The sequence below is a fragment of the Nanorana parkeri genome, unplaced genomic scaffold, assembly GCF_000935625.1.
Source record: "Nanorana parkeri isolate BGI_ZX_2015 unplaced genomic scaffold, ASM93562v1 scaffold1127, whole genome shotgun sequence".
Taxonomy (NCBI): domain Eukaryota; kingdom Metazoa; phylum Chordata; class Amphibia; order Anura; family Dicroglossidae; genus Nanorana; species Nanorana parkeri.
The window spans coordinates 329672-356173 of record NW_017307395.1 but is presented as its reverse complement, the minus strand read 5'-3'; the positions used below and the strand labels follow the sequence as shown (position 1 = coordinate 356173).

The 26502-nt window shown below is 45.9% G+C and overlaps 1 protein-coding gene across 1 annotated transcript; it reads right to left on the bottom strand.

Moving 5' to 3' along the window:
* Window positions 1-5762: 5762 nt before the first annotated feature.
* On the bottom strand, window positions 5763-24862 carry ATXN2L (ataxin 2 like). The gene is made up of 23 exons (XM_018568002.1): window positions 24769-24862; window positions 22127-22254; window positions 21150-21206; window positions 19789-19860; window positions 19557-19707; window positions 19253-19371; window positions 18853-18944; window positions 18582-18782; window positions 18211-18389; window positions 17459-17560; window positions 17207-17368; window positions 12832-12918; window positions 12356-12420; window positions 11819-12078; window positions 11651-11717; window positions 11114-11248; window positions 10359-10428; window positions 10075-10250; window positions 9765-9894; window positions 9426-9532; window positions 8190-8399; window positions 7907-8102; window positions 5763-6454 (listed from the first exon to the last, which is right to left on the bottom strand). The coding sequence occupies exons 1-23, from the start codon at window positions 24860-24862 to the stop codon at window positions 6405-6407; spliced, it is 2910 nt and encodes a 969-aa protein (XP_018423504.1). The 3' UTR covers window positions 5763-6404.
* Between the last annotated feature and the right edge of the window lie 1640 nt (window positions 24863-26502).

Sequence of the window (26502 nt, the reverse complement as noted above, 5' to 3'; positions counted from 1 at the left end):
CCCCCCGGCAGTGTTTGGCTGCCCTGAAAACCCCTAGGGATCAGGGTGCTGGTACAGTAATATTGTTTACACAAATCCCACAGGTCCCCATTTGGTCTGGGTGACATCACAACAGGACTCCAAAGCTGCATCATTCCAGCTGCTCCAGGTCAGTTGGTTTGTCACTGTCCCACCTGAAAGGACATATTCTCTCTATATGTCCCACCCACGAGGTCCTCTGTCTACCCCCTTGGTCTATCAAAGTTTGTGACTACGTTAGAATGTGTGACCGGTCACATGGCAACACATTTTAAATGAATCCGGTCCAGTTTTCAGAGGTGGAATATGTGACCACCATTGGGTCGAGCATTTCAACGCTTTCTCAGCTGTTCCCGGGCAGATCGGCATCGCAGATCATATTTGCAAGAGAACCGATCTACCCTGGAACAGCTGATTGGACCTGAAACATCACTTCTATCCTTCGTGACTGCAATTTCACATTCCACTAAGTCAGATACAAGTCACGTTTCAGGACCGATCAGCTGTTCCAGGGCAGATCGGTTCTCCTGCGCATACCATCTGCGATGCTGATCTGCCCTGGAACAGCTGACAAGGTGTTGGAATTCTTCACCTATTGCCAGTCACACATTCTACCACCAAAAAAATGGGCGGGATTACTTTAAAATGTGTGACCACGTCACCGGTCACACATTCTAACAGTCACAAACTTTAAAAGCACACCCCCTCCAAAGGCTGTCCTGTCTTTACTCCACACCCAAAGGATGTCCCATGTATCTGTCCTACCTAAAAGGACATTCTCTACATGTCCCAGCCATAAGGACCTCCTCTCGGTCTACCCCCTCCCTGGGGATGCCTTGTCTTTACTCCACCCCAGAGGATTTCCCATGTATCTGTCCCACCTAGGAAGAGTTCCTTTGTCTGTGTTCCCACCTACGAGAACATTCTGTCAACATACCACTCAGGAGAACATCCTCTGTCTCGGTCCATCCAAGGAAGACGTCCTGTGCCTCCATCCCACCTAGGAGGGCATCCATTGTCTATATCTCACCCAAGGAGGGTGACACAGAATTCCTCTGCATCTTACCCAGGAGGTCATTCTATTTCTCTGTCCTACTCAGAACTAGAGCTGCAGCTAACGATTTTCAAAATCGATTAGTTAGCCGATTATTAAGTTCAATTAATCGGTTAGAAAATAAAATACATTTTAAAAAAATGGCTCCGGTGATGGACTACTAGTTTGTATTGAGATTGCAGTCCATCACAGGAGCAAGCTTGGAGAGGTGGAAGTAAAAAAGAAAAAAAAAAAGTGTGGTGTGCAATATAGTGAAAGGGAAAGTGTAAAATTATACAGCAATGAATGCAGAATGGCACCGGCTATAGAGGACTACAAAACCCAGCAATAGTACAATATACAGCGCAATGCAGAATACCGCCAGCTATAGAGGAATACAGCAAATCCCAGCAATAGTACATTATAGCTGGTGGAATTCCGCATTGCGCTCTATAATGTACTATTGTTGGGTTTTGTAGTCCTCTATACAGCGCAATGCAGAATACCACCAGCTATATAGGAATACAACAAATCCCAGCAATACATTATACCTACAGTGCATAATGTATTGCTGGGATTTGTAGTCCTCTATAGCTGATGGTACATTGGTCTGTATAATATAGAGCACAATGTACCATCTGCTATAGAGGACTACAAATCCCACTATCCCAGCAATACATTATAGAGCACCATGTGGGGAAAGTGCAGGCTTACCTAAGCAGTCTTCCAGCAACGTTTGAGATCGGGTCTATCGGCGGCTGTCATCCGCCCACACCTGCTCCTCCTTACTTCTTCTCCCTGCGTCCCTGTGCCGACCGTGGATTTGGCCGGGCAGTGAGCGTGAGGCAGGGAGGAGGTGTGGTGTGTGGAGCATGGATGCGGGCGGGTCTGAGGTGTGTCGCGCAGCGTGTGTGGAGCCGTGAACAGGGGCAACCAATCGGAAGCCGATTAATCGATGATTGAAAAAGTTTACAACTTTTTCAATAATCGATTAGTTGTTGCAGCCCTACTCGGAACATTTGTCTACATCCCACCAGGACACCCTTTGCCTCAGTCCCATCAGAAGAATGTCCCACTCAGGACACCCTTTGTCTGTATCCCCACCCAGGAGGCATGTCCTCCGTCTCCATCTTACTCAGGAGGACACCCTCTGTGTCCCACCCAGAAGAACGTCCCGTGTCTCTCCCAAGGAGGAATGTCCTCTGTCTCCATCCCACTCAGGAGGAGACCCTTTATCTCAGTCCCCACCCAGAAGATCCTGTTTCCATCCAACCTAGGACATCCACGGTCCCTACCAGGAGAATGCCCTCTGTCCCTATCCACCCAGTCTGTGTACTACGCAGGAGAATGCTCTGTGTCAACCCAGAATAATGTCCTCCATCTGGGTCCCACCCAAAAGGAAAGCTCTTTGTCTCTGGCCAACCGGGAAAATGCCCTCCCCCGCCTCTTCCTCACCCAGGAAGACTACCACCATCTCTCCCGCCCAAGAGAATGTCCAGCATCCCCGTCCCACGCAACAGGAGGAGGATATCCTTGGCCTTGCTAAGGCTGGGCACACACCTTACAACCATCGCAAGACTTTTGTCTTGCGTTGGTTGTAAGGTACTTAAAAAAACGTACGATCTGCCTATGTTGCATAGTCAGATCGTACTTGCGATGATCGCAAGCCACGCCCCCTGAGGGGTGGGCTTCCGATGACCGCAATGCCGAACGGGCAGTGTGCGCTTGCGCACACCGGCCCGTGCGGCTGTTATCGTACGGACATGCCACAAACCCGCCGAACATCGTACGATGCTCGGCGGGTTTTCAAACATGTCCGTAAGTTTAAAGTCGTGCGACCTTACAGTAGTAGAGGTCGCACGGCTTCCACACACCTTACGAACATCGTACGATCGCGGGATTTCCCGCGATTATCGTACGATAATCGTAAGGTGTGTGGGCACCCTAACATGGACGGTGGGGCAGTTGGGACTTGTTCCACTCCATTACGGTGGTTATACATGTAACAACCGCAACACAAACAATGCAGACGGTACTGGTGCACACTGTGATTAACAGAAAATGTGAATCATAAATCCAGCCAGGGGCGTAACTAGGAATCACGGGGCCCCGTGATTGCTAGTTATGCCCCTTGCAGAGCGCACCTGATATCCCAAACAGCCCACCTGAGAGTGACCCTGCATAGACTTTCTCTAGAGTGAGCTCTGCAGGGTCTTAGATGGGCTGCACAACTCTTACCCGTCAGCAATGTCGGCCTCTGTGGTCACCAGGCCCCTCCTCTTACGTCGATGGCCAGTGATGTAAGGAGGTGGGGTTGCTCTTAGGCGGGCCCCGCCTCCTCCTTCACGGCAAACGCTGGCCTCTTCTGCCGTAGCTGCTGGCTGTCACTGACACAGCTCAGCAGCGGCTGTGAGGGGGAAACGCGGTCAGTGACAGCCAGCACCCTTACATGCCATAGCGACCCACACGGCATCAGAGGGATGCACAGGCCGGGCCCCATGGGTCGCTATGGCGATTGTTACGCCACTGAATCCAGCATACTAAAATGTTCTATTCATTTGAGTCATGATCAGTTCGGCAACACGCACATATTTGGCTCCGTGATTTGGTTCAATCTGTTGAATTGCATTAAATCAGGGGTCTCAAACCTCCAGCCCTCCAGTTGTGGTGAAACTACAAATCCCATGATGCATCTCTCTGCGGGAGTCATATCGGTGGCTGTGAGAATCTTGCAATGCCTCATGGGATTTTTAGTTCCACCACAGCTGGAGGGCCGGAGGTTTGAGACCCCCTGCATTAAATGATCACATTAGGGAGATGGCCAATATTAGGCAGAAAGGGTTTATTTTTTTAGCAGTGGGGTAAGGCTGGGTTCACACCATTTTCCGGACCAGATCTGGAACACAAGGCATTGTGTTTTTTGCCACGACTGAATTTTTTTTTTTTTAGCTTAAAATGGACTTACAGGTGCGTTCCATGCGTTTTTGATGCATACCAGACAAAATAGGACAAGCAGTATTTTCTGCTCGGGAACGGACTGCGTTGGTGAGAACGGAGGCCACAAATAGCATAGGGATGTATTGGGGTCTGGAGGTAATCTGGATGTGGTGTGAAGAGTTGCAAAAATGTTTTCGTTTTAATCTAGATTACATTTTTATTTTTTTTTGTCTGATTCATTTTCCATCGCAGGTGAACAGAGATGCATTGAAGTGTGTTGCAGTGCACGTTATATTGCACATCAATGCTTAAGAGTTTAAACCAGAGATGGGCAAATTGAAGTGACCGCAAACTGAGGAGTTAAACCCTAAAAATACATTCAAGTCCCTTAACTATGAACAACAATGTATCTTATTTGAGTATCACTCGGCTGCAGATCCTCCAATCATCTCTGAATTGGTACTGGCACCTAACTTCTGAGGATTTCTCTACTGTTCAAGACATTTGGCGCCTAAAAAAAAAAAAAAATCCTTCCGGATTCCATATTAAAGTGAAACTAAACTCAGGAATTATAAAAAAACATTCCGATACCTTGAACACAAATGGATCTTATTTGTGTATCACTTGCTGTAGATCCTACAATCATCTCTGAATTGCTGCTGACACTGTTCTTCCTTCTGGAGGGTGACTACTGTTGTTCCCCATGGTCCCTGTGTGTGTTGTAAAGTAGTCACCACTCCAAGCTCACGCCCGGGATGGACTACAATCTCAATACAAATTACAAACTAAACATGAGATTGTAGTCCATCCCGGGAGCGAGCTTGGAGCGGTGACTACTTTACAACACACAGGGACCATGGGGAACAAAAGTAGTCACCATCCAGAAGGAAAGACAGTGTCGGCACCAATGCAGAGATGATTGGAGGATCTACAGCCGATAGACAAATAACATACATACTTAAATTTGTATAATTCCTGAGTTTAGTGTCATTCTAATATGGAATTCAGGAGCCAGAAGGATTTTTTTTTTTAGGCGCTAAGTGTCTTGAACACTAGAGAAAGCCTCAGAAGTTAGGTGCCAACTCTCATTTTTAAGGAGCATTGGCTACTTGGCCCCTGGGATATTCGTCCAGTCCTGGTTTCAATGGAAAACATAGACAAAAACAAAAAAGGTGTGAATCCCACCTTAGTCGTGTGAAACATGAGGCAGGAAGGATGCTCTGAGCTTCAACACAATGGGGGGAATTTATCCAAACTGGAGCAGACAAAATCTGGAGCAGCTGTGCATGGCAACCAATCAGCTTCTTTCTTCAGCTTGTTCCATTAAGATTTGAAAATGAAAGAGAAGCTGATTGGTTGCCGTGCACAGCTGCTCCAGTTTGGATAAATTCCCATCAACATTGTCCTTGTGTAAGGACAAAAATGGCTGTTTCCCAGACAGGGCAGCTAGCCGAGAGGCACACCTCCCAGACATGATCACAGGGAACATAACCTTGTGAATGAGAGTGGACGGGGAATATCCCTGACAGGTTCAAAAGGTGGCTTTTGAAGTTCTGAAATAACTACATTTCGATCCTACAGAGTCCCTTGGTGGTTGTAGTACATGTGAACCTACATGAGACGCTACACAAAAACACAGGAATCAGTAACATTGACAATCACAGGGTCACAGTGAAGATTACAAGGTCGTCCCCCCGAGGATTCAAGATGGCTCATGCTGGACAATAAAGCCCGGTTGTCTTTTCTCCAAATGAAACGATTCCACTGGATTAGCTTTAGTTTAAAACTTTATTTTTTGTTTTTGGCTTTTTTAGTTTTTTTTCCAAGTTTTTTTCATTTTTTTTTTAAATAGTTTATTCAATAAAAAGTAAAAGTAGTCCATCACTCCGTTCAAGTTAAAGGAGGAAAGGGAAATGGAAGAAGGGGGGGTGGGAGATGAAAGTGGACTCTGCCTTGAAAACTGCCCAAATCTAGTTATAAATAAAAAATAAAATCTCGGCTTCTGTTCCAGTCTCAGAGGGAGGGGGGTTAGTTCCTCCTCTGTAGAGCTGACCAAAAAAAAAAAACGGAAGAAGAAAAACCTAAAAACACACATTCTCCTTTGTGGTGCCGGTAAGGGGACACCCTGCCTCCAGCTGTAAGCTCCACCCCCAAGAGAGTCCTCCATGTTGCTGCTCGGCTCCCTTGTGTCTCGGATAACCCTGGCAGGGCGTGAGTGAAAAGGCCCCATGACGCTGCGCCCGTGGAAGCCCTCGGATCCATTGGCTCAGGAAGTCTGCGTGGGGCCTGGCCGGGGTCCCCGGATTCTGCCTCAGCCAGTTTTCCTGGACGGTGTGGACAGGGGAAAGGCCAGAGGCAGGACTGGCTGCGGGTTATGACTGTGTGGAGGTTGGAATCACAGCGCTCTGGGATAAGTTCAATTGCCGGGAGGGTGGTACGGGAGCTGCTGGGACGGATGGGACTGAACTGAAAAACAAGACAGACAAATGTTAGAATAAAACCCCCCCAAAGATTTTACACAGACCCCCCCCGCCCCCCCAATGGGCCACCAAGACTGTTACATGGGAAGACGAGCATAAAACATTGCTGGGGCAGCATTACATTGGGAGTCCTCAAACTTGGGTGTGCACCTTCTGGAATCCTCAAGAGATTCACTCTAAAAAGAACCCCCCTCCACCCACTTAGACTCAACTCCCATCACTGCCTCCAATATTCCACCATAGGGAAAGGAGTCCCAACCCAGGGTAAGCTCAGGTTTGAGGAGCTCTGAACAGATTACAGGATATGCTCCCGTCTTTTACCCAGCGCTGTTCAGGCAATTGGCTGCTCAGGTAAGAGCAATGCATTCTGGGAAGAAGGTCACATGCTCCCTTATACTTTAAAGGAACCAGTTATTTCCCAAGGGCTGCAAACTATTGGAGCAGAGAGGGCCACGAAGTATATGCGGGTGCGAGGTTGTCTTTTCAAGAGACCATCTTACCGCCAGCCTCGCGCATTCCTCATAACCATATGGCCAGCGTTGCCGTTTTTTCCATGCGCTCGCTCATTCATTCATTCTCCCCTGGCACTGTGACCGATAACTCCCGCTCAGCATTTACAGTAGGAGCAAGTAGGACAGGCTCCCGATCATGTGATCACTGACCGCTAATCACATGATCAGTAGGCACCTCCGGTATGAAGATCTACTTAAAAGGGCACCAGGAGCCAGAGGAAAGGGGTTAAGGAGTACAGATCCACGTTTGGGGCTTCCCTGTGTACACATAAGCAGGTTTGGACAAATAAATGAGAACTGTCTGACCTGCCAAAGGAGTTCTGATTCTGTACGGTCACATACACAACTGCTACACTAGACACAAGGAATAGCTTTCTAGTTCAGCCTCAGTGCGGTCTATTGAAAGTTGTCAGAAGCAATGCGACGCTTATCTGTGCAGAGTGGCAGATATGTGTAAAGCACAAGACTCAGGATAAGTAGAAAGGTTCTTGCTTGCCGCACTCCTTACGGAGATCCCATGTAATGGGAAGGGTGCTCGGATGGCACCGCTGGATGCATAAGATAAATGTGAAAGATGTCACCAGCACACCGAAGATCCTTTTGCAATCATCAAATGCTCATTTTACTGAACAAGTTGTCAGATTGAATTCCATTCGGACACCTTGTTCAATAAAATGAGCATTTGGTGATTGCAAAAGATCTTCGGTGTGCTGGTGACATCTTTTACATCTTAAGCACAAGACTGCCTGAACAGAATTACAAACCTCCTTTGGTGGGCAAAACAGCACACATCTGTACTAGGCCTAATATTTTCCAATGCCTGATGTGGCTTCTATTATAAAGTGCACAATAGTTTATTACGTAAAGAAGTAATCACTCCATAACAAGACCCAAAGCACGCATTACGTCGCAGAAATGACACTCACCTTGATGATGTGATATATAGGTGTATGGAGAAGGTGAAGACACACCGGTCTGTTGGACGCCACCCTGTTGGGGAGGACCGTGTGTCTGTGAGGGGTGTAGGAGCATGACCTGTGTAGGATGAGGGCCTCCAGGGTGTTGTGGATGAGGGGCTCCAGGGTGAGGGGGGGCTCCAGTTAATCCAGACTGTACATGAGCCTAGAAGACAAAACAAAGGTTGAGATTTCATTTCCAAAGCCAACACAGAATTGTCTGGTGACGGGTCTTGTGACGGGAAGGGCTTACCTGGGCCACATGAGACATGTTGGCGTAGGTATGCTGAAGCTGTTGATGGGCGTGAATTGCATACACGGCCTGCTGGGTGTAGCTGTTTTGCGGAGACTGGGCAGTGGGTCCGGGGGTCAGAGACTGAGGGTTCGCTGTCAGGGTTCCTGTGTGATAGAGATTCTGCTGGGGCTGAGCGCTACCTAGGTGAGGGGGCTGGCCGCCCTGGTGCTGAAAAAAGACCAACATGTCAATCATCAATGGACAGCTTTCAGTCCAGAAAATCAGCTCATTATACTGTCCATATTTACATGTACACACTCCTCCTCACTCTCCCAGTAAGGGCTTTCTTCCATACCAATGGGGCTGGACTGGTGTATATACATTCTACTATACGGGGCCTACAAGGCAGAATGCACACATATTAGCTGGGCTGTTAAGGCCAACAGGTTCACGGAATGCAAACTCAGCACAATTTACTGCTTGCAAAACCCACTTCTCCTTCTGGCCTTGTACACACGGACTTCAGCTTATAAGAGAGCAATGTGTACAGAAAACTATTACAAAGCATTCCCAAAGCTTTTCAGACAGCAAGAGTTCCACTTAGAGAATCTGAAAACAGATCCAAGTGCTAGCGGTCACTTTAAAGTGTATGCAAATCCTACACAATGAACTATTCCTATATACTCCCTTCTGGTCAGTTAGATGTATAATTAAAAGCTTTGTGATATCCAATTCAATAAGTGCAAAAAAGCCTGATGACCAGAGCTGTCCTGTGTACACTTCTGGTATCGTCTCATGGACAGTAAATCAGCCCTCATAGTTCTTATATTGGGACTACAAAATGATTAAACTTTAGGTCATGGAGATGGGCGAGTGGGAAGGGGTGTGAATAGTTTACAAAAATACTGGGCAGGGCTGACAGCAATTTTTGTGTGAATGAACAGAATGCCAGGTGACAGAATGAATTAACCTCCATGCTCATGCGCAGGAGTTGCATTACCCAAGACCGGCCAAACTCAATGGCTGAAGATGTCAAAATCATAAGACCAGGTGAAGATGTCAGCAGCAGAGATGAGGGACATCGTAGCTGTTGCAGCGCTTTGGCAGATCTGTCATAATGTGCAGGTGAAGCCATATACACAGGATAACTCTTCATCTGGGTATATAAAGAGCATTACAACTCCCCTATGTTTGTTTAAGCCATTAACAGACTACACATATCAACCAGGTTTCGAGAAAAGAGTGGAGACTCACCTGCACGGGGCTGGGATTGGCATGCTGAGACTGCTGCTGGTTCTGGGTAGGGGTGCTGGCTGGCTGTGGGTGTAGCTGAGCTGCATGATGGGAGTAGGACTGGACTGCTGCAGTAAAAGAACAGGGAAAACATTAGCAATGTGTAAGGGGAGAATGGTAAACCCAAGTCCTCAGTACATGGGACAAAGCGCAGTAATGCCTAGCGGCCAATGAGAATCCACTTTGCAGATGTCACACCACTACAAGACAGATTCCGATTGTTACTGCACTTTGCTGTTTATAGCTTTATTAAGCTGTTAGCATTGTTACAATTACCTTACACAGGTAGAAGAGACTTACCATAAAGGGTCTGGGGGGTAGGCTGGTCTGTGGGCTGGTACTGAGGGTTGGAGGAAGAGACTAAGGCTGAGGGGTGGTTTCCTGATTGCAGCATGCGCGGGTTGCCCTGAAGCATCTGTGCAAACATTGGCTGAAAGCAGAATAAAAAGCCACAAGGTCATCTAAGTCAAGAAAACAATTCCGAATGAAAAAATGAACTGCAAATTCAGTGCTGCGATTGTGGAACAGCCACATGTGTTCTACATATCAGGTTCATCTTCTCACAAAAACCAACACCCTCTACCTGTAAAGAATCCCTCCCGATACCCACCTGCGATGCATAATGAGCCATGGGCTGCATCATTGTTGGCTGTCCTGGGAACTGTTGAGGGCTGTACGAGATGTACGAGGAGTAAGGTGTCGCTGCAACCAGGGGAGGGCCGGCAGCCGCTGCGGCCTGCATGATGGGTGGTGCGGAGTTCGGCTGCTCGGCTCGTGTAGTAGGGCCTACGAGGCAGAGAGAGGTTCAAATCAGATACAGTTACCACTCTGTTCCCGTATCTAATCACAGATGGAAAGATGACGCAGAGTCATGTGCAGAGGTTGTCAACTTACCTTTTGTTCGGTATTTGCCCTGCTGACCAGGCACAGAGCTGGACACGGGGTACTGGTACATCTGAGGAGCCTGGGGAAAGACCAAATAGGAGTTTAGACCATCACTGCTAATCCAACACAATGTCATTAAATATTTTCCCTGCACGCAGCAGTGGTTTCTGGGAAGTCGCTAGTTTTGAGGTTGGGCGGCAGGTGGTGCACAGCAAAGAATCACATTTATTGCCCCAAAAATTCAAGATATGCAGGTGAAAACAACAATATATGGTCACTCTCCTCAACTGAACATATGCGATGTCAGAACGCCTCATCCCAGCCTGACAGGCAAGGAGAAGTCAGCAAACACATCCTCCTTCCTCTTTTGAAAGGAAAAGGGTTATGAAAGGGAGATCAGAGGTCTGTATACCTGTCAGAATCTTGCAGAGCAGATGCAGAAAAGTGTTAGCCTGAGGGGCAGACCACAGAAGGTATGCTCACCAAGGGAAGCCTCCAGGTTTCTTGGACAGGTGTCAAAGGGTTAGGTCCAGGATTGTTAGGTGTGAACACAGATTTCCCCCGACCTCTAACCTCTCTCTATCTTTGTTTATTGGTACAAAAGCCACACAAGTATCAAACCTATTGTACATACATCTTAATAATTCAGAGGGGCGGGCACAGCAAACTCTACCCAACGTGTTTCAGGAGTTGTGAAAACCTGCTCAATAGAGGGCCGATGGTCATCCAAGCCGGGTTTACAGAATCTGTAGAGAAATCAATACCTGCACAGCGGGGCTCATATGAATCTGATGGATGTATGGGAGATACGGGCTGTAGACACCACTCTGCATCGGGATAGTAGTGGTGGCGGAATGGTTCCGCGGTCCAGGGGACGTGGGCGTGCTCGTCGCTTTGTTCTATTAAAATCCATGAAAAATTCCGTTTAGTGAGATCGGAGAATTGAATATTGCAGATATTAAATGCATCCCAAACTTTAGGGTTTTTTTTAGTTTATAAAGAATTCAGTAGGAGAGGCAGGGCAAAAAGGCAGGAACTATGGCAAAGTTCTCACACCATGCCCACAAAGGTATAGGTAACATGACTATAAAACCTATATCTGAGCTCTATCTCCTGCTGACTGGCCCTTTAAATGTCCAAGAAAATATCACACATTTAGTCTGCTGGCAATATGGACATTTGTCATCTAGTTAAAGCGCATCACATATACCAGTTGGCCCCTTCCCCAATAGGAAACTGCTTGGATACCAATATGAGCAGAGAGACTACCAAACTCCTGTCATTGTAAAGAAAGTACTTACGACTGCCAGAAGGGACTTAGGATTAAACTCCTTTGCATTGGGATTTAAGGTAGATTTCTTTACTTGGCTATAAAAGCAAAAAAGGGGGACACAAAATGAACAATCAAGTCACAATTTAAGAATTAGACTGCCAATAGACACAGCAACAAATGATCTGCCATCACATACTCGTACACCACTGGCTCTTCCTTCTCCTCTACTTCCGTTTTGCCTGCGGGACTGCCTGCCTCCTCCCGGGGCTCGCTAATCTCGCACACTCTGTCTTCTTTGACCTCTTCCACCGGCTCAGGAACCTTCGGCCCCAAATCTTGTGGCTCCGTACTGTCACTGGGAGTCGCTTCTTGTTTTGTGATTTTTGTTTCCAAGGGCTCTTTTTGTTTTGCTGGGAAAGATTCTAGATTGGAGTCGGGACAGGCGCTAGGCTGGAGCTAAAACAGAAGGAAGGAAGGTATTCGATCAGTTCACTAAACCGTCCATCGATGTCAGTATTAGACAGACGTGCAGCCACTGACCCCTCATAATAGGCACAACGAGGAACAAAGTTTTATAGCAGCCAATCTCCTATAGCTACTTATACCCCCAGAAGACATGCTGAGTCCCCAACGAACCATCTAAATAACTTGGTAGGCTGACAAGTGACTAGTACACAAAGCTTCACGAAGAGTGGGTACATTTTGTCGCTGTAACAAACATGACATCACTCACCCGGAATTCAGCTCCAAATTTACGAAGTTCATCCAACTGATTCCTCTTCTGTTCCGTCTGCAGCACTGCAAAGGAATATAAAAAGGCTTTATAGGAAAATGTTAAAAAAGGACAATGCTAATGTCATGTCTACACTTCTAGGGGACTAGGACAATCCTTATGCCATGTCTAAACTTCTAGGGGACTAGGACAATGCTTATGCCATGTCTACACTTCTAGGGGACTAGGACAATGCTTATGCCATGTCTACACTTCTAGGGGACTAGGACAATGCTAATGTCATGTCTACACTTCTAGGGGACTAGGACAATGCTTATGCCATGTCTACACTTCTAGGGGACTAGGACAATGCTTATGCCATGTCTACACTTCTAGGGGACTAGGACAATACTTATGCCATGTCTACACTTCTAGGGGACTAGGACAATGCTAATGTCATGTCTACACTCCTAGAGGAACAGAACCTAGAGACAAACCTTTAGGAGGGGGCTTGACCTCAGAAGGTGCGCTCTGCTCCAATGTCCGGCTTGGCTCTTTTACAACAGCAACTTGAACATCTTTACCTTTAAAAAAGAAAATACATAAAATCTTATTGATGGGAATAACTACTTTAGTGGGGAGAAGAAAAAAAAGCTCAAAAAAATTCTATCATTAAAGCTACATTATAGCAAAAAAATAAAAACCTAAAATGTTTTATTACAAGGTTTACCATGTTAAATGCAGGAGCCTACAAACTGGCAATGCTTATTAGAAAGCCTTGGTGGCACGCCAGCACTCACCCAGTAGCCTGCTGTGCTGCAGACCTCTAATAAAAAGGTCTGGAGCACAGTGGCCTTCATGCCGAGTGACAGCGGCTCCGGTGGGCTGGATTGCTGGCTCTTAGTGACAGCCGCAGTCCAGCACCGAGCTTGAGAGTTGAATCAATCGATACTCCAGAGCAAGCCATAGCACCATTGGCAGCAAGTGTAAACAATATGAGGGACAATGCCAACACCGTGGCATTTCCTGATACAATAGAGGCTGAGGCAGCTCTGTGCAGCCTCTCCCTGCAGAAGATGATCTATTGCTGGCTGAAAGCAGCAAGCAGGATATCACTATTAGATGTGATCTGTTGCTACAGAGCTGCAGGGTTGAGGGAGGGGGGCCGGGGTCTGTCTGGTTCAAGTCTCCACTGACCAGAAGCAACCCCCCCCATCAAGGTGTGGTGAAACCCTCTTTCCCCATTATTCTAGGGTTGTGCCTTGGATCTTCTGGGTGACGCTTGTGTTTGCTGCATAAGTGAGCCCAATTTCACTATTTTAAAAACACAATGCAGTGTACCGAACACATTTAAAAAAAAAAAAAAGGCACAGCAACACGCAGTTTATCATGTCGTGCAGTAACGTGCGATAAGAGATACTTTTACCAATGCGTTAATGCAATGCATATTTCAGTTGACCACTGCTGTTCTAAGGGATTATCCCTCCAAACACAACAAAAGGCTGTTCTCATAGGAACCCGTAATGAGGGAAATATGGAAGCTGCCATTGGTAATCCTCATTCCTAAAATGCCAACTACCTGGTGGTTATGTAGACAAGCCTTTCTCAACCAGACTGCCTTCTGGCTTCCTCAGGGGTGCTGGGAAATTTTCCGGCCCACCCTCTACCATGTTGTCCGATATGATGGCAGGATTCTAGTGTGAAGGGGGGGACTCGGATGTAAAGGGACTTCCTGACAGGAGGGGACTTTGATGTAAAGGGGGAACCCCGACTTTGTTTTTGCATGGTGTTGCCCCCTTAAAATCCATTACATTTTAAATTGAGGTGCCTTGAGACTTTACATAATTCTAAAGGGTGCCATGAATGAAAAAAGGTTGAGAAACAGATATAGACCCTCAGAAGGAGATACTTTGAGTCCGTTAAATCCCGATTTCAACTGAAATATTTTATTTTTGGAGGAGGAGGCTTAGAACTGTTTTAAAGCCCAACTCCAGGCACAGTGATCTTACTAGAGTTTAGCATGGTCTTTGCTGTACAACACCCCCCTCCCCCCCAAATCTTGTATAAACGCAGGTAGAAGTCTACCTCCTGCTGAACTTTTTTTCTCGCTCTTGCTGGAAGCATTGCAGGTCTCTCAGACCTCAGCGTTGCTGTCCAATCTCCTTCTGGTCAATCACAAGGAGTCACAAGGAGTCTGGGGGTGCTTGCTTTATGACTGGCCAAGAGGAGATGCGACCGCAGCGCTGAGGTTTGAGACCTGCAGAGCTGACCGCTAGAGCGTCAAGTTGATCTGAAGCTAGACTTCCACCTGCAAGATACAAGAAGATGCCCAACCTCCCATAGGTGGGACACATCGCAAAAGTTGCCGAGAGGCTCTGCCAGCACATAATCCCTGCCACCTGTCCCACCACCAAAACCGAGGGTTGCTTGCAAGTACTTCTGCACACCTGACAATTACAAAAGGAGTTTAAAGTTTGCCAAACATAGCTCGTTTTCTTTTCATCAGACCACAGGCTGAACGAGAGACAAATCAATGGATTCTCCCTTCCACATTAACAGCATTGATGGAGGAAACCCCACTACCAGCTATTGTAGACCGCAGCCGTGGCACCCTCTGCTGCCTAAATAACCATGGCGCTTCTGAACGGTGACTACATCTGATGGTCAGTGATTGGCCAATAATACTCCACTGGGCTCAGTCAATATTTTAAAAGGCCTTTCATCCAGCTATGTGGGAGTAAGCAGGGCCACCCACAGTTAGAAATCAAAACTGTTTATGACCAGCTTATAATAGGCGGCCGTCTATAGAAGGTTTTATGCTTGTTTTCATTGACTTCCACACAGCCTGGTGCTACAGTATGTATGTGTAACAGGCGGACGGCTGAAGACTGGGGGCTGTTCTGGGAGCAAAAACTGATGAAAATGGCTCAAAGTCACCTGTAAAGTGCTGGAAAAGCATTGACCGTATACAAAACAAAATTACACAGCTAGAGCTCAGCCAACCACAATATAGCATGCATATAAAAAATATTTATTCATAAACTGCTCGTTAAGACTTTTGAAAGAAAGTGAAAACATTCCACATCAAACCAGAGTAATGGCAAAACTACATCTTATGCTACTTTAAAGAGAACCATTCATGATAAGCCTTAAGCATTAATCATTCAATTCAATGATCAAATTGTACAGGCTTACCTTGTCAGTTTGATTCTCAAGCTTGATGGTCATAAAAGGTAAAAAGATCTCGCTTGGATCTTTCAACTACTTGACCTTATACTAATACTACAGTGTCCTCCAGCCCTTGAGGATGCCCAACAGCATCAAATAGCAAAGCCAACTACTTAACATAATTAGAAATGTTACAAGGTTCTGTATAATGATTGATATGCGCACAGGATGGATCATTAGTTCAGGGTGTATCTATCAGAGCCAAGCGGTCAGCACCATTTTGAGGATTATGTATGGCTGCTACCATAACAAGAAGAGTATACAGAACGAGGGGTATTTTAGTGTTAGGGCGCAGATAAAGTGACAAACTTTAAAAAAACATTCGGGTAACCGAACTATGAACAAAAATGGATCTTATTTGTGTATCACTCGACTAGATCCTCCAATTATCTCTGAATTGGTGCTGACACTGTCCTTCCTTCTGGAGGGGGGCTACTTTTGTTCCACATGGTCCATGTGCATGTTGTAAAGTGGTCACCGCTGCAAGCTCGCTCCTGTGATTGCAATCTCAATACAAATCAGGAAACTAAACATGGTTGTACTCCATCCCGGGAGTGAGCTTGGAGCGGTGACTACTTTACAACACACACAGGGACCATGGGGAACAAAACTAGCCCCCCTCCAGAAGGAAAGACAGTACCAATTCAGAGATGATTGGAGGCTCTAGTCGAGTGATACACAAATTATACATTTTTGTTCATAGTTAAGGTACCTGAAAGCATTTTTAAGATTTAACTCCAGAGTTTAGCTTCACTTTAAGGGGTTAAGTCCATTAGTGTAATGGTGAGGAATTAGTGGGGGGCTTAGCTTAAATTTTAGAGTCGAGTGTTGGGTTAGGTAGAGTTTAAATATAAAGGCATTGGTTACACATTAAATATTGGGAGGAGGTGAAGGTAGATAAAACAGTTAAGACATTAGTTTAATTGACCGGGATGGATTAAAGAGTTGGGTTACAAACTAGGGACATATAGGGGTACCGCAGGGTGCCCAGTTTTTTTTCTAGAGACGAGAGCTCCTCACCAAAAGCAACGGTCAGATCCCAAAGGCTTCTCCAAGTAGTTCAATATTAAAGCAAATACAAATAATTTCTACCAAAGGAAGCCTGAGAATTATAAGACAGACATCAGATTCCAATATCTGTGCAGGCCCTATCATGACTGGACCTCTTTAAATCCCTGGCAGGATACTGAATTCAACATGCTGCAAAACAGGCGTCTGCCAGCAAGTGCTTGTATCATTCAGGAATACTATTAACCCTACAAGTTAAAACATTCTGTGCTTAAGACAATTTCCCCATCATTATAAACCTTAAATCGGTGCTCAGTGTTAAAATACAAAAGTCCCCCATTTGGTCTAAGCCAGAACACAACTTCCCATGCAGTCTCCTATATCCATGCTATGTATGAGGAAATGGGGTATCTGTAAAAAGCAATACAGAATATCCACACATTGTCCAGTTCTGTTATATATGAGCTGAGCACAGAACAGCGATACTACACTGCAGGTTATTAAAACGATAAACCGACTTTTGTTTTTCGGGATAAAACGTTCCTCGCTTTGTGCATTCACACGCCGATAACCTCCAAAGAATTTTATTCATTTACAAAACGGTTAGCCGGACTGATGGTCAGGAGGACTTCTCACCTTCCCCAATCGCGGTGGGAGCGGCAGCCTTCGGAGAGCTGGGTTTGGCCACACTGGTTTCCACTGCGGGGCGGGGATCTGGGGTAGAAGCTTGAGAGGAGTCCATTGAACTGGCAGAAGAAACTGATTTAGGAGACAGGGGTGTGTAAACACGGGAGGAAGCTGAGAGAGAGAGGAGACAAGAGTTCAATCTCCAAGTCCTGCTGATAAATGGGATTCAAAAACTACTTGTCAGCCGTTCCGCAAACTAACCTGAAGGAGAAGTGGACACTTCAATGGGACGGCTGGATGGCGAGGACATAGTCTTACTACCCCTCATTGGGCGCTGTGCTTTAGGAGACATCCTTGAAGGCCCTAAAGAAGCCAAAACATAGGTAGATCATTATATTATTATATGGTATGAGAAAAAGATTGGCCTCCTGCAAGGTCTAACTTTGTGCAGGTCATAGTAGCTTTATATAGGTAGACCCCAACACATTGTATATGATGCATGAAAACAGTCGGTCTTCCGGTGTTCCCACTGTAACCATTTTATTACCTCTTGATCCTGCCAGTAAGTTTTTTTTACTTCCTGTAACAGGGTTACAACTGTGTTGATTCTGCAGTGAAATCATACTGCAGCGCAGTCATGTCATTTTTAATGGGCTTGAATTTATTATTTTATCTTATATAAAAGTCCAACTCCACATAACAGCTTATGCAGTTACATTTAAAACCATATGAATAAAAGCTGCCCATTGTTTGGCTGTCACTAACAAACCTTTTCTGGACATCTTGGCCTTTGAAGGATCAGACTGGTAATAAATACTATGATTCATGGGGAACACAGAAAAATAAAACCATCCGTCTTCATGCCGGTGACAGGATGCATCATATGTCATTTTTTGACTGACGAGAGTTTCACTTAAAATTTCCTGACCTACAAATTGCACAACAGCCAGGCTACTAGTATTTTCAGATCAACAATGACAACCCACATACTATGGTGAAGACTCAACAACTACCTCCATTGATTCCTCTTTGCTCAGACACCGGACTGGAACTTGTTTCGGGATAATGCTGCGGAGGACCACGAGAAGGTAGGGGCCCCATCCCTGATCTTCCTCCTCTAGTAGAGTTTGTTCGGAGTCCTCCACGAGATCCGTCCCTCACGCGCTGAGGCAGAGGAACGTACTTTGCATCCCTGAGAGAACAAAAGACAGGCATAGAGACACATTTCAGTACTATGTGTACTAATTATACATTCAACTACCTTTAGATACTTCCGGAACCGAGCATTTATTTCATATTTACCACTTCCAGCCAGCAGAGGAAGCTCCAGACTCCCTTTTACCAGTACTGTACATTATAGAGCTCAACAGCAAAGTGCACTCACCGTGATGCAAAGCTCGGACTGTCCCGGTCAGAGGTTGGACGCTGGACACCGCTGTGCTTCTCCTCCTCCGTCCTGCCGTCGTCATTTTCTATGGCGATCCGCGCTCTGTACTGTGGACTGGATTCAATCTCTCGGGCTAGCATGGTAGCCCTGGCCTCGCGCTGCCTGAACTCTTCTGTGTTGTCTTTTTCCAGAGGCACCCTGAAACAAATAGAACGCCATCACAACCCATCCAACTTTTTGCATAAAAGCCCTTGTAGAAGTCACTTACGTGTAGGAGGACAGGCTGCTGTCATAAGTTGTCTTCACGCCATAGTTGTCTTCGTTAAACTTAAACATCTCGTTGGCATCCCATCCATTGGACTGCAAAAGAAACTGAATGTGAAAAAGTCAGAAAACTGATCAAATAAGAGGCGCTACGTGATCTGCTCTCCCCGACTATTACACTATAGGCATTGATATAGCGCCCACAGTTTACACATCGCTTTGCGCTATCGGAGCTATTCCCATGTCAATGCAGTGCAATGTGTACCTTTAAAGTATTGCTAGGTTACACAAAGACTTTCCTTTACCCAGAAAACAATGATTCCAGCAGACACGTGCACACTTTTGCATGCCATGAACATACATCTAGTACAAAGTTATTGTCGTCCAATACTTACCCCACTCACCATGTCCGACTCCAGGTCAAAATCATCGCTCTCTCCTCCATCCCAGCGCATCAAAACCTTCTCCTTGTGTTCACCGTTCACCTTGGAATTCGTGGCAATGGCAGAATCTGTAAACTTATCTGCAAACGAGAGGTGTGTGTCAAAGAGAAGCACTAGCAGAGGATGAATAAAAGGAAAAGCTGGCAGAATACCCGATAGTATATATGTATGTATGTATGTATGTATGTATGCATGCATGTATGTATGCATGATGTGCGTTCTATTCCAACAGAGGATGAATACAGATTGCCATCAGACCGCCCACCTTTTGTAGCATAATTGAAATCCACGCTGTGGAAGTGCACGAGCACCACGTCGGAGTGTTTGAATATCATGGTGTCCACAATGTCCTCTCGCTTTGGTCCCACGACCTGTTCGCTGGTCTTCTTGTGTACGGCATCAACAGCCAGCTCAAACTGTGGGAAGAGGAAGAGATACTTAAACCTATGAGGTCAGCCAGCCAGCCAATACGGACGCTATTCCCTGGCACTGCTTACCTTGGAGCTCAAGGTTTTGAAGACCCCTTGATACGTGGTTCCATTTTTCACCTTAACGTCACATGTGGAGCCCTTTAGAGAAAAAAAAAAAAAACACAATGTTTATAAATCTGAAAAGATAAACTGCACTTCAAACTATCCACCGAATCCAGTAAAACGACCTCTGAATGCAGCAGCAGATCTTTTAGGAGTGCAATACTCAGTCATATCAGGCACCAAAAGATTAAAAGCTACAGTGTAACCTGCTTATACATAGTTACATAGTTAATCAGGTTGAAAAAAGACACAAGTCCATCGAGTTCAACCTATAGAGATACGGAGAGGGAAAGAAAAAAAATCACCCGCTGTTGATACAGAGGAAGGAGAAAAAAAACCCCTATAAAGCACGGCTCAATTTGCTCCAACAGGGGAAAAATTCCTTCCTGATCCCATAAGGCAATCGGATATTCCCCGGAAAAACAATCTCTGATGCCTAATAGATCGATAACTCGATATCCAGTAATATTCTGGGCATTTAAGAACACATCCAGATGTTTTTTTAAACAATTACCCAAGCTAGCTAGAACCAGCTCCTGGGGGAGTCTATTCAACATTTTCACAGCTCTAACTGTGAAGAATCCTTTCCGTATGCAAAGGTTAAACCTCTTTTCCTTAAGACGCAAAGAGTGCCCCTTGTCCTTTGTAGTGACCTTAACGTGAATAATTTGGCACCTAGCTCACTATATGGACCATTTATGTATTTATACATGGTGATCATGTCCCCCCTTAATCGCCTCTTCTCCAGAGAGAACAGATTCAGGTCAGCCTTCCCTGGTTCCTCCCACTTCACAAACTAATGACCTCTTTGTTTTCATTATATACCTTGCTTTAGACCCAGTGATTCTATATGCAATGCAGGCAAATAAGGACTGATCAGCAAGGTGATTCCTAAAAAAAACAAAAAAACCTAAACGTATCACCCTGCCTCAGTACTCCACTCAAGGCCCCCGATGCAAGCAGTGGGCTAGCTACAGGGAGGAGTTATGCAAATACCAAGATTGCTTGACAGGTGGATATCAGTATGGAGGAGGAGTGGGTGTTCCTAGGCAGGACCTATTATGAAAGAAAAAAAAAAAAAAATTCCAAAAAAAGACACCAATAGGTGTTGGCTGCTGAACTTTTACTTATCCGACTTCATTTTTTCACACTTTACTTCCGTCTGGATCTAAATTTCGATGGAAACAACCCCAACTGTTCCACTTCAAAAGGATGCTCAGCGGTCAGTAAGACGTGACGGTGATAAACAGAAAGGTGTCATCAACCATCATTATTACAAATGAAAGCGTCAGTGAGGTCAGCTGTTATAAAACCCGAATACTCACCACCACAGCAGTTAAAAAATGCAGCATTCGTGAATTATTATACACGCCCTCAAATACCTGAAATGACAAGAAGGTGGAAAGACGTCACTTTAAGCTATCACCAATAACGTAAGGAAACAATAAAAGAGGATCTAGATTGAACTAATGCGCGACACATCAGGAAGCACGAATGCTGTTGATTAGAGCAGTGCGCAGGGAGACGCGTCAGGCGGCTGCACTCTTGTGTATTGAGCGGAGGTCCGACTCCTCAACGTGCTTCAACCCATTGCTGCAGCAAACCGTACATTACTGTGTGCGCACCCTGGCTGCATTACACTAATAAAGTCAAAAGGCTCGCCTGGGCTTTAACCTAAATAAGGGGACCAAACATACATTTTTTTATAGGCAAGCCTGCAGATTATTATTGATGACCGGATTATTCAGATTAACAGTGCGACTGGTTCTCTTTATAGTGCAATTGAAGTTTTTTTTTTTCGTGTTAACCTTTTGGCACATTGAAAAAAAAATAGAACATTGAACCCGCAGGCTGAAAAAGAAAGAACAGGTTCCTCGATCAACGCTTATTAGCATTGATAGAAAAATATCCCGCTGTCTGTATTGTGACAGTGACCGCCGGCAGAATACCTAAACAGAGAAAGCAGCTTATTGGCTGTTCGCTCAATGAATTTCCGACCTATTCCTTCAAACAAAGTTGCCAGCTGTAAGGCTGGGTTCACACCTGGGCGTTACTATAAGCGCGTTTTTTCAGTTCAGTGAAACGCGCGTTCTACAATCGTTTTTATACCTCCTTGGCTGTATGATTTTTTTTTTCACGTTCAAACTTCCCGCCGGTTGACAGCCTTGGCCAAGGACCAAAGGGGCTTCACAGTGATTGAAGTCATTACAGGCCGCAGAAGGTCCTGCACCTCTTAGGCCTGGTCGGGTTCCCTTTACGTTGGCAATGTTCATACCATAGTCAGTCATTCATTTTGACTTACCGGTGGCTGAAGTCCTTTTACGATGTTCCTGCCCCTGCAAGAGAAAGAACATATTGTATGAATAAGCCACAAACTTTCAGGACCAGCATAGCGAAGCATGATGAGCCAGTCTTCTTCAAATCGAGGAGCTCAGGTTCCAAGCACATACAGATGCAAACTTAGTCTACCAACATGTCTTACTCGGGTGAAAACATCAAAAAGCTAGACCAGGGGTACTGAATTCAATTTCAAGGTCCAATGAGTAAACTTCATTGAGCCAAGGTCTGAACAAAATGGTTACCCAGTCCATGGCCGTTCTGCGGGCCACCATTATGCTGCATTCCAACCACCAGCTGCTGGTGTGTGTCGCCCGGCACAGTTCTGATGCAATAGGTAATAAGAAAAAAAAAAAAAAAATCAGAAGGGAAAGTGCGGTGTATTTTCAGTGATCTTTAATTGTCATTTTTGACATAGGGTTTACAAAATCCCATTTTTAAAGTAAATGTAGAGATTAGGAACTACAGGCAGGACAGGGTACTACAAGAAATGGGCCCAACATTTGCTGAGAGAACATGTCTGCCACTTAGGGAGTGCATTGTCTTCAAGGAGTTTGCCAATTTAGACTGAATGTAAGAAGCAGTAAACCACAACCGCTGCAAATCAGGAAGCAGAGGCTGCATATGTAATAAGGGATTATGGGCACCCGATAGATTGATATATATCACACATACATCAAACTGATTACATTAGACATCTAAAAACCATTGCAAAGATAACACATTTTTCACTAAGCCGTAGATTCAGTAACCAAACCCTCAGCATCTACCCCAGGGGTGGGCAACTCCGGCTCGCCAGCTGTTGTGGAACTACAAGTCCCACGAAGTACTACCAGACTGACAGTTGCAGACATGACTACCAGAGGCATGTTGGGTTTTGCAGTTAAAGCACAGCTGATGGGCCGGAGTTGCCCGCCCCTGATCTACCCAGTAAGGGCATATATAGCATCCAACTGCATCAGGGTTGTACAAAGTAATATCTACATCGGGAGTTCAGCAGCCAAATCTCACAGAAGAGAAGTCTCTGATCACACAAATATCTTGGGGTGTCATTTCCCAGCCTTTATATTTTATGCAGACAACATACTGTAGCTCCTGGAATGTCAGCTGCAATTTGATCTGAGATGAGAAGGAAAAATGTCTGACAGTTGAGGAACCTGTGTCTTGCTTCTGTCCTATCAGTTATCTGTGGCCCTTGTTCCTGCATCCATCTAGAAGAGGGTTTGTAGAGTGGGGTTCCACAGAAGCCTAGGTTCCTGCTGCAGGCCCCTGTTGTGGTATATTCCTATCCACATACAGAGCTTTTAGGCCCGTTTAGATTGGCATGTCAAGGTAACACGCAGTACAATGTGAATGCGCCATGTTAACGTTCGTTAAGGTGCATGCCTTACCTAAACAAAATCAGACATGGACAGAGTTAAAAGGAGAACTATGAGGCTCAGTAGATCGGGAAGTGAGGGAACACATACCGGCGTTCGCTCGCTTCTCGATCCTGTCACTGCAGACAGCCGTGACAGGGGAGGGACTGGATTCCCCCCTCCACGCTCCGCCAGCGCTGACTGGCGGAAAGGACGGGGGAGGGTACGGCTGGCTCTGCCTCTAGATAGGCAGAGCCAGCTGTCACTCACACAGCTGGGCGGATCCAGACATAAATTGCCGGGATCCGTTTCACCTGCGGCGTCGCAGTATACCACGAACTGTAGCTCGCGGCATACTGAGCTTTGGGTGACGGGAGGACGCTAGTTTGTGTCCTCCCATTACCCTTAGGAGAACTATGGTGAAAAGACATAACCCCATAGTTCTCCTTTAAGTGTTGTGCCACCTGAATTCACTAGGGAGAGGCAGCAGTGCGGCTGCTCTCTCAAATATGTGCCTGCCACCAGGCACCAAGGCAACTCTGCCCCTGCCACCGGGCATCAACTGAATTTTACTCTTGATGCCTGGCGGCAGGACAGAGTTGCCTTGGCGCCCAGCGGCAACATAATTTTACTCTTGCCGCCGGGTGCCAAAGCAACTCTGCCCCTGCCGCCAGGCATCAACACAATTTTATTCTTGCTGCCGGGCGCCAAGGCAACTCTGCCCCTGCCATCGGGCGCCAACACAATTTTACTCTTGCCACTGGGAGTCAATGCAACTCTACCGTTCCTGCAGCGCCGTATCAAAGCAGGAAGGGACAAGCACATGTTTCACATTAAAAGTCTTCATTTTATATTTCATTCTCTGGGGTTACAATATCTACAAATCGTGGATCACGCCAACGTATTTTAGGAGTTCCCTGAGCTTTAAACATAGGAAGCAAGGGCTCCTCCGGGGTGAAATGATGACAAAGGCTGATCTTCCAGAACATATAAAATGATTTTTCCCTACGCAGAATACGAGCTGTAGATGAGACTTGTGCTACAACCAGTGTCTGTAGAAGTGAAGCATCACCACGAGCAGACAAAGGCCGCTTAATCATAATAATGACTGTCATATAACCGGCTCTAAACGCCCACCAAGAATCAGGCGGGAGACGCTATCACAGACACCAATGTGAAGGATGAATCAGATCAGGAAGAGGAGCCGAGCGGCAGGAAGTGACCTGCGAGTAGCATGCTCTTTGCTCACACTCTGCGAGTACAATAGAGAACGGCGCGCGTATGATGCCTCCAGCGATCACCAGCACAAGGACAACTGTGACGCCACATTCTGTTTTAGTCATTCTTTTCTATTCAACTCCCCAGAAAATGCATTCAAAATGCCTGACAGATCTTTTTATAGAAGCTCACAATGCCGAACTAAATCCGAGGTATCTCATGCATTCCTTTCAGATTATCCACACCGCCACCATGCCGTAATCAGCACCTCGGAGCCCTTCCACCTTCTGCCATACACTGAAACCAATGTTTGCATGATAGAACTGGAGTATATATATTCAGGAAATGCAGAGCTGTGACAACATTCACTCAAAGTCCTTTCTGGCGACACTCTCACTGCCGTTCGTCTGGTAATTGGCTTTGTTCACTTGTACATGTTCCCTGAGGTCATCATCTGCACATCGGAAATGGGATCGGCAGCTCAGTTTATAGTGACACTACACTCAGGAGTTCAACATAAAAAATGCATTCAAGTCCCTTAAAAGAGAACTGTGTGGGGGTAACCTTTTTACCCCATAGTTCTTTCGGGTCACGGGAGGACATATATTAACCTCCTCCCGTGACCCAAAGCTCAGTATATAGCAGGCCGGTGCAGCCAGGACAGATCGCGACAATACAGCTGTGTGAGTGACAGCGGGTTCTGCCTATCTAGATGCAGAGCCAGCTGTGTCCGCCCCTCCCTGTCCATTCCTCCACTCAGCGGCTCAGAGGATCGGAGAGGGGGGAATCCCTGAGTGATGACTGACAGTTACCACTTTCTGCAGGTAGACAATCGGGAAGTGAGCGAGCGACAGTATGTGTTCGCTCACTTCCCGATCTATTGAGCCGGCGTATGAGTTTTATTGTCACACGTCGGCTCACACTGAGGATGAGAGGAAATCACTGACCTCATAGATCTCCTTTAACTATTAACAGCAATGAACAGAATTTATCAAAATTGGAACAGGCAAAATCTGGAGCAGATTTGCACAATCAGCTCCTCTGTCTCATTCTCAAATCTTGTCTGAACAAACCGGAGATGCTGATTGGTTGCCATGGCAACTGCTCCAGTTTTGATAACACCCCCCCCTGAACAAAAGTAGCCCCCCTAAAGAAGGAAGGAGTCTTGGCTTTGGAGAACAAGCGATTTCACATGCAGTCTAAAAGGCACACGGTTTGAGGTGCCCTGGCAATAGATCCCTTAACTAGAGGTGAGCTCCTATTGTTCGGCCGGGGGTCTCCTTATTTACCCCACCTAGGGGAAGCTGGGGGTTTGATGGTTTGCAGTATTGGGATGTTTGATGTTTTACTTTGGTGGCACAACATGATTTGGCTTGAAACTAGGGATGCCAATGTTGAGTATTTGGGCGAGTACAGTGATACCTTGGTTTACGAGCATAATTCGTTCCGGAAGCATGCTTGTAATCCAAAGCGCTTGTATATCAAAGCGAATTTCCCCATAGGAAATAATGGAAATTCCGATGATTCGTTCCACATCCCAAAAATATTCATATAAAATGATTACAATACTGTACTGTAATATAATAACGTATAAAATATAAAGAAAAATTAACCAATTTCCGGTACCTTTTGTGGCCGGTGTGAGAGGGACAAGAGAGGAGGATTATTGAGTAGTACGACTTTCACTATCAGTAACGGAATCACTGCTATCTCTCGACTCAATGGAATCTTTCATTTTGTGAAACCTTAACAAGGAATCTATCCA

Coding starts and splice junctions, on each gene's coding strand:
- ATXN2L (XM_018568002.1), bottom strand. CDS start 24,862: ATGACTAAAACAGAATGTGGCGTCACAGTTGTCCTTGTGCTGGTGATC. Junction 12,919..17,206: donor TCCCACCGCGATTGGGGAAG/GTGAGAAGTCCT, acceptor TCTTTTTTAAAG/GTAAAGATGTTCAAGTTGCT. Junction 10,429..11,113: donor ATATGAGCCCCGCTGTGCAG/GTATTGATTTCT, acceptor GTCTTTCCCCAG/GCTCCTCAGATGTACCAGTA.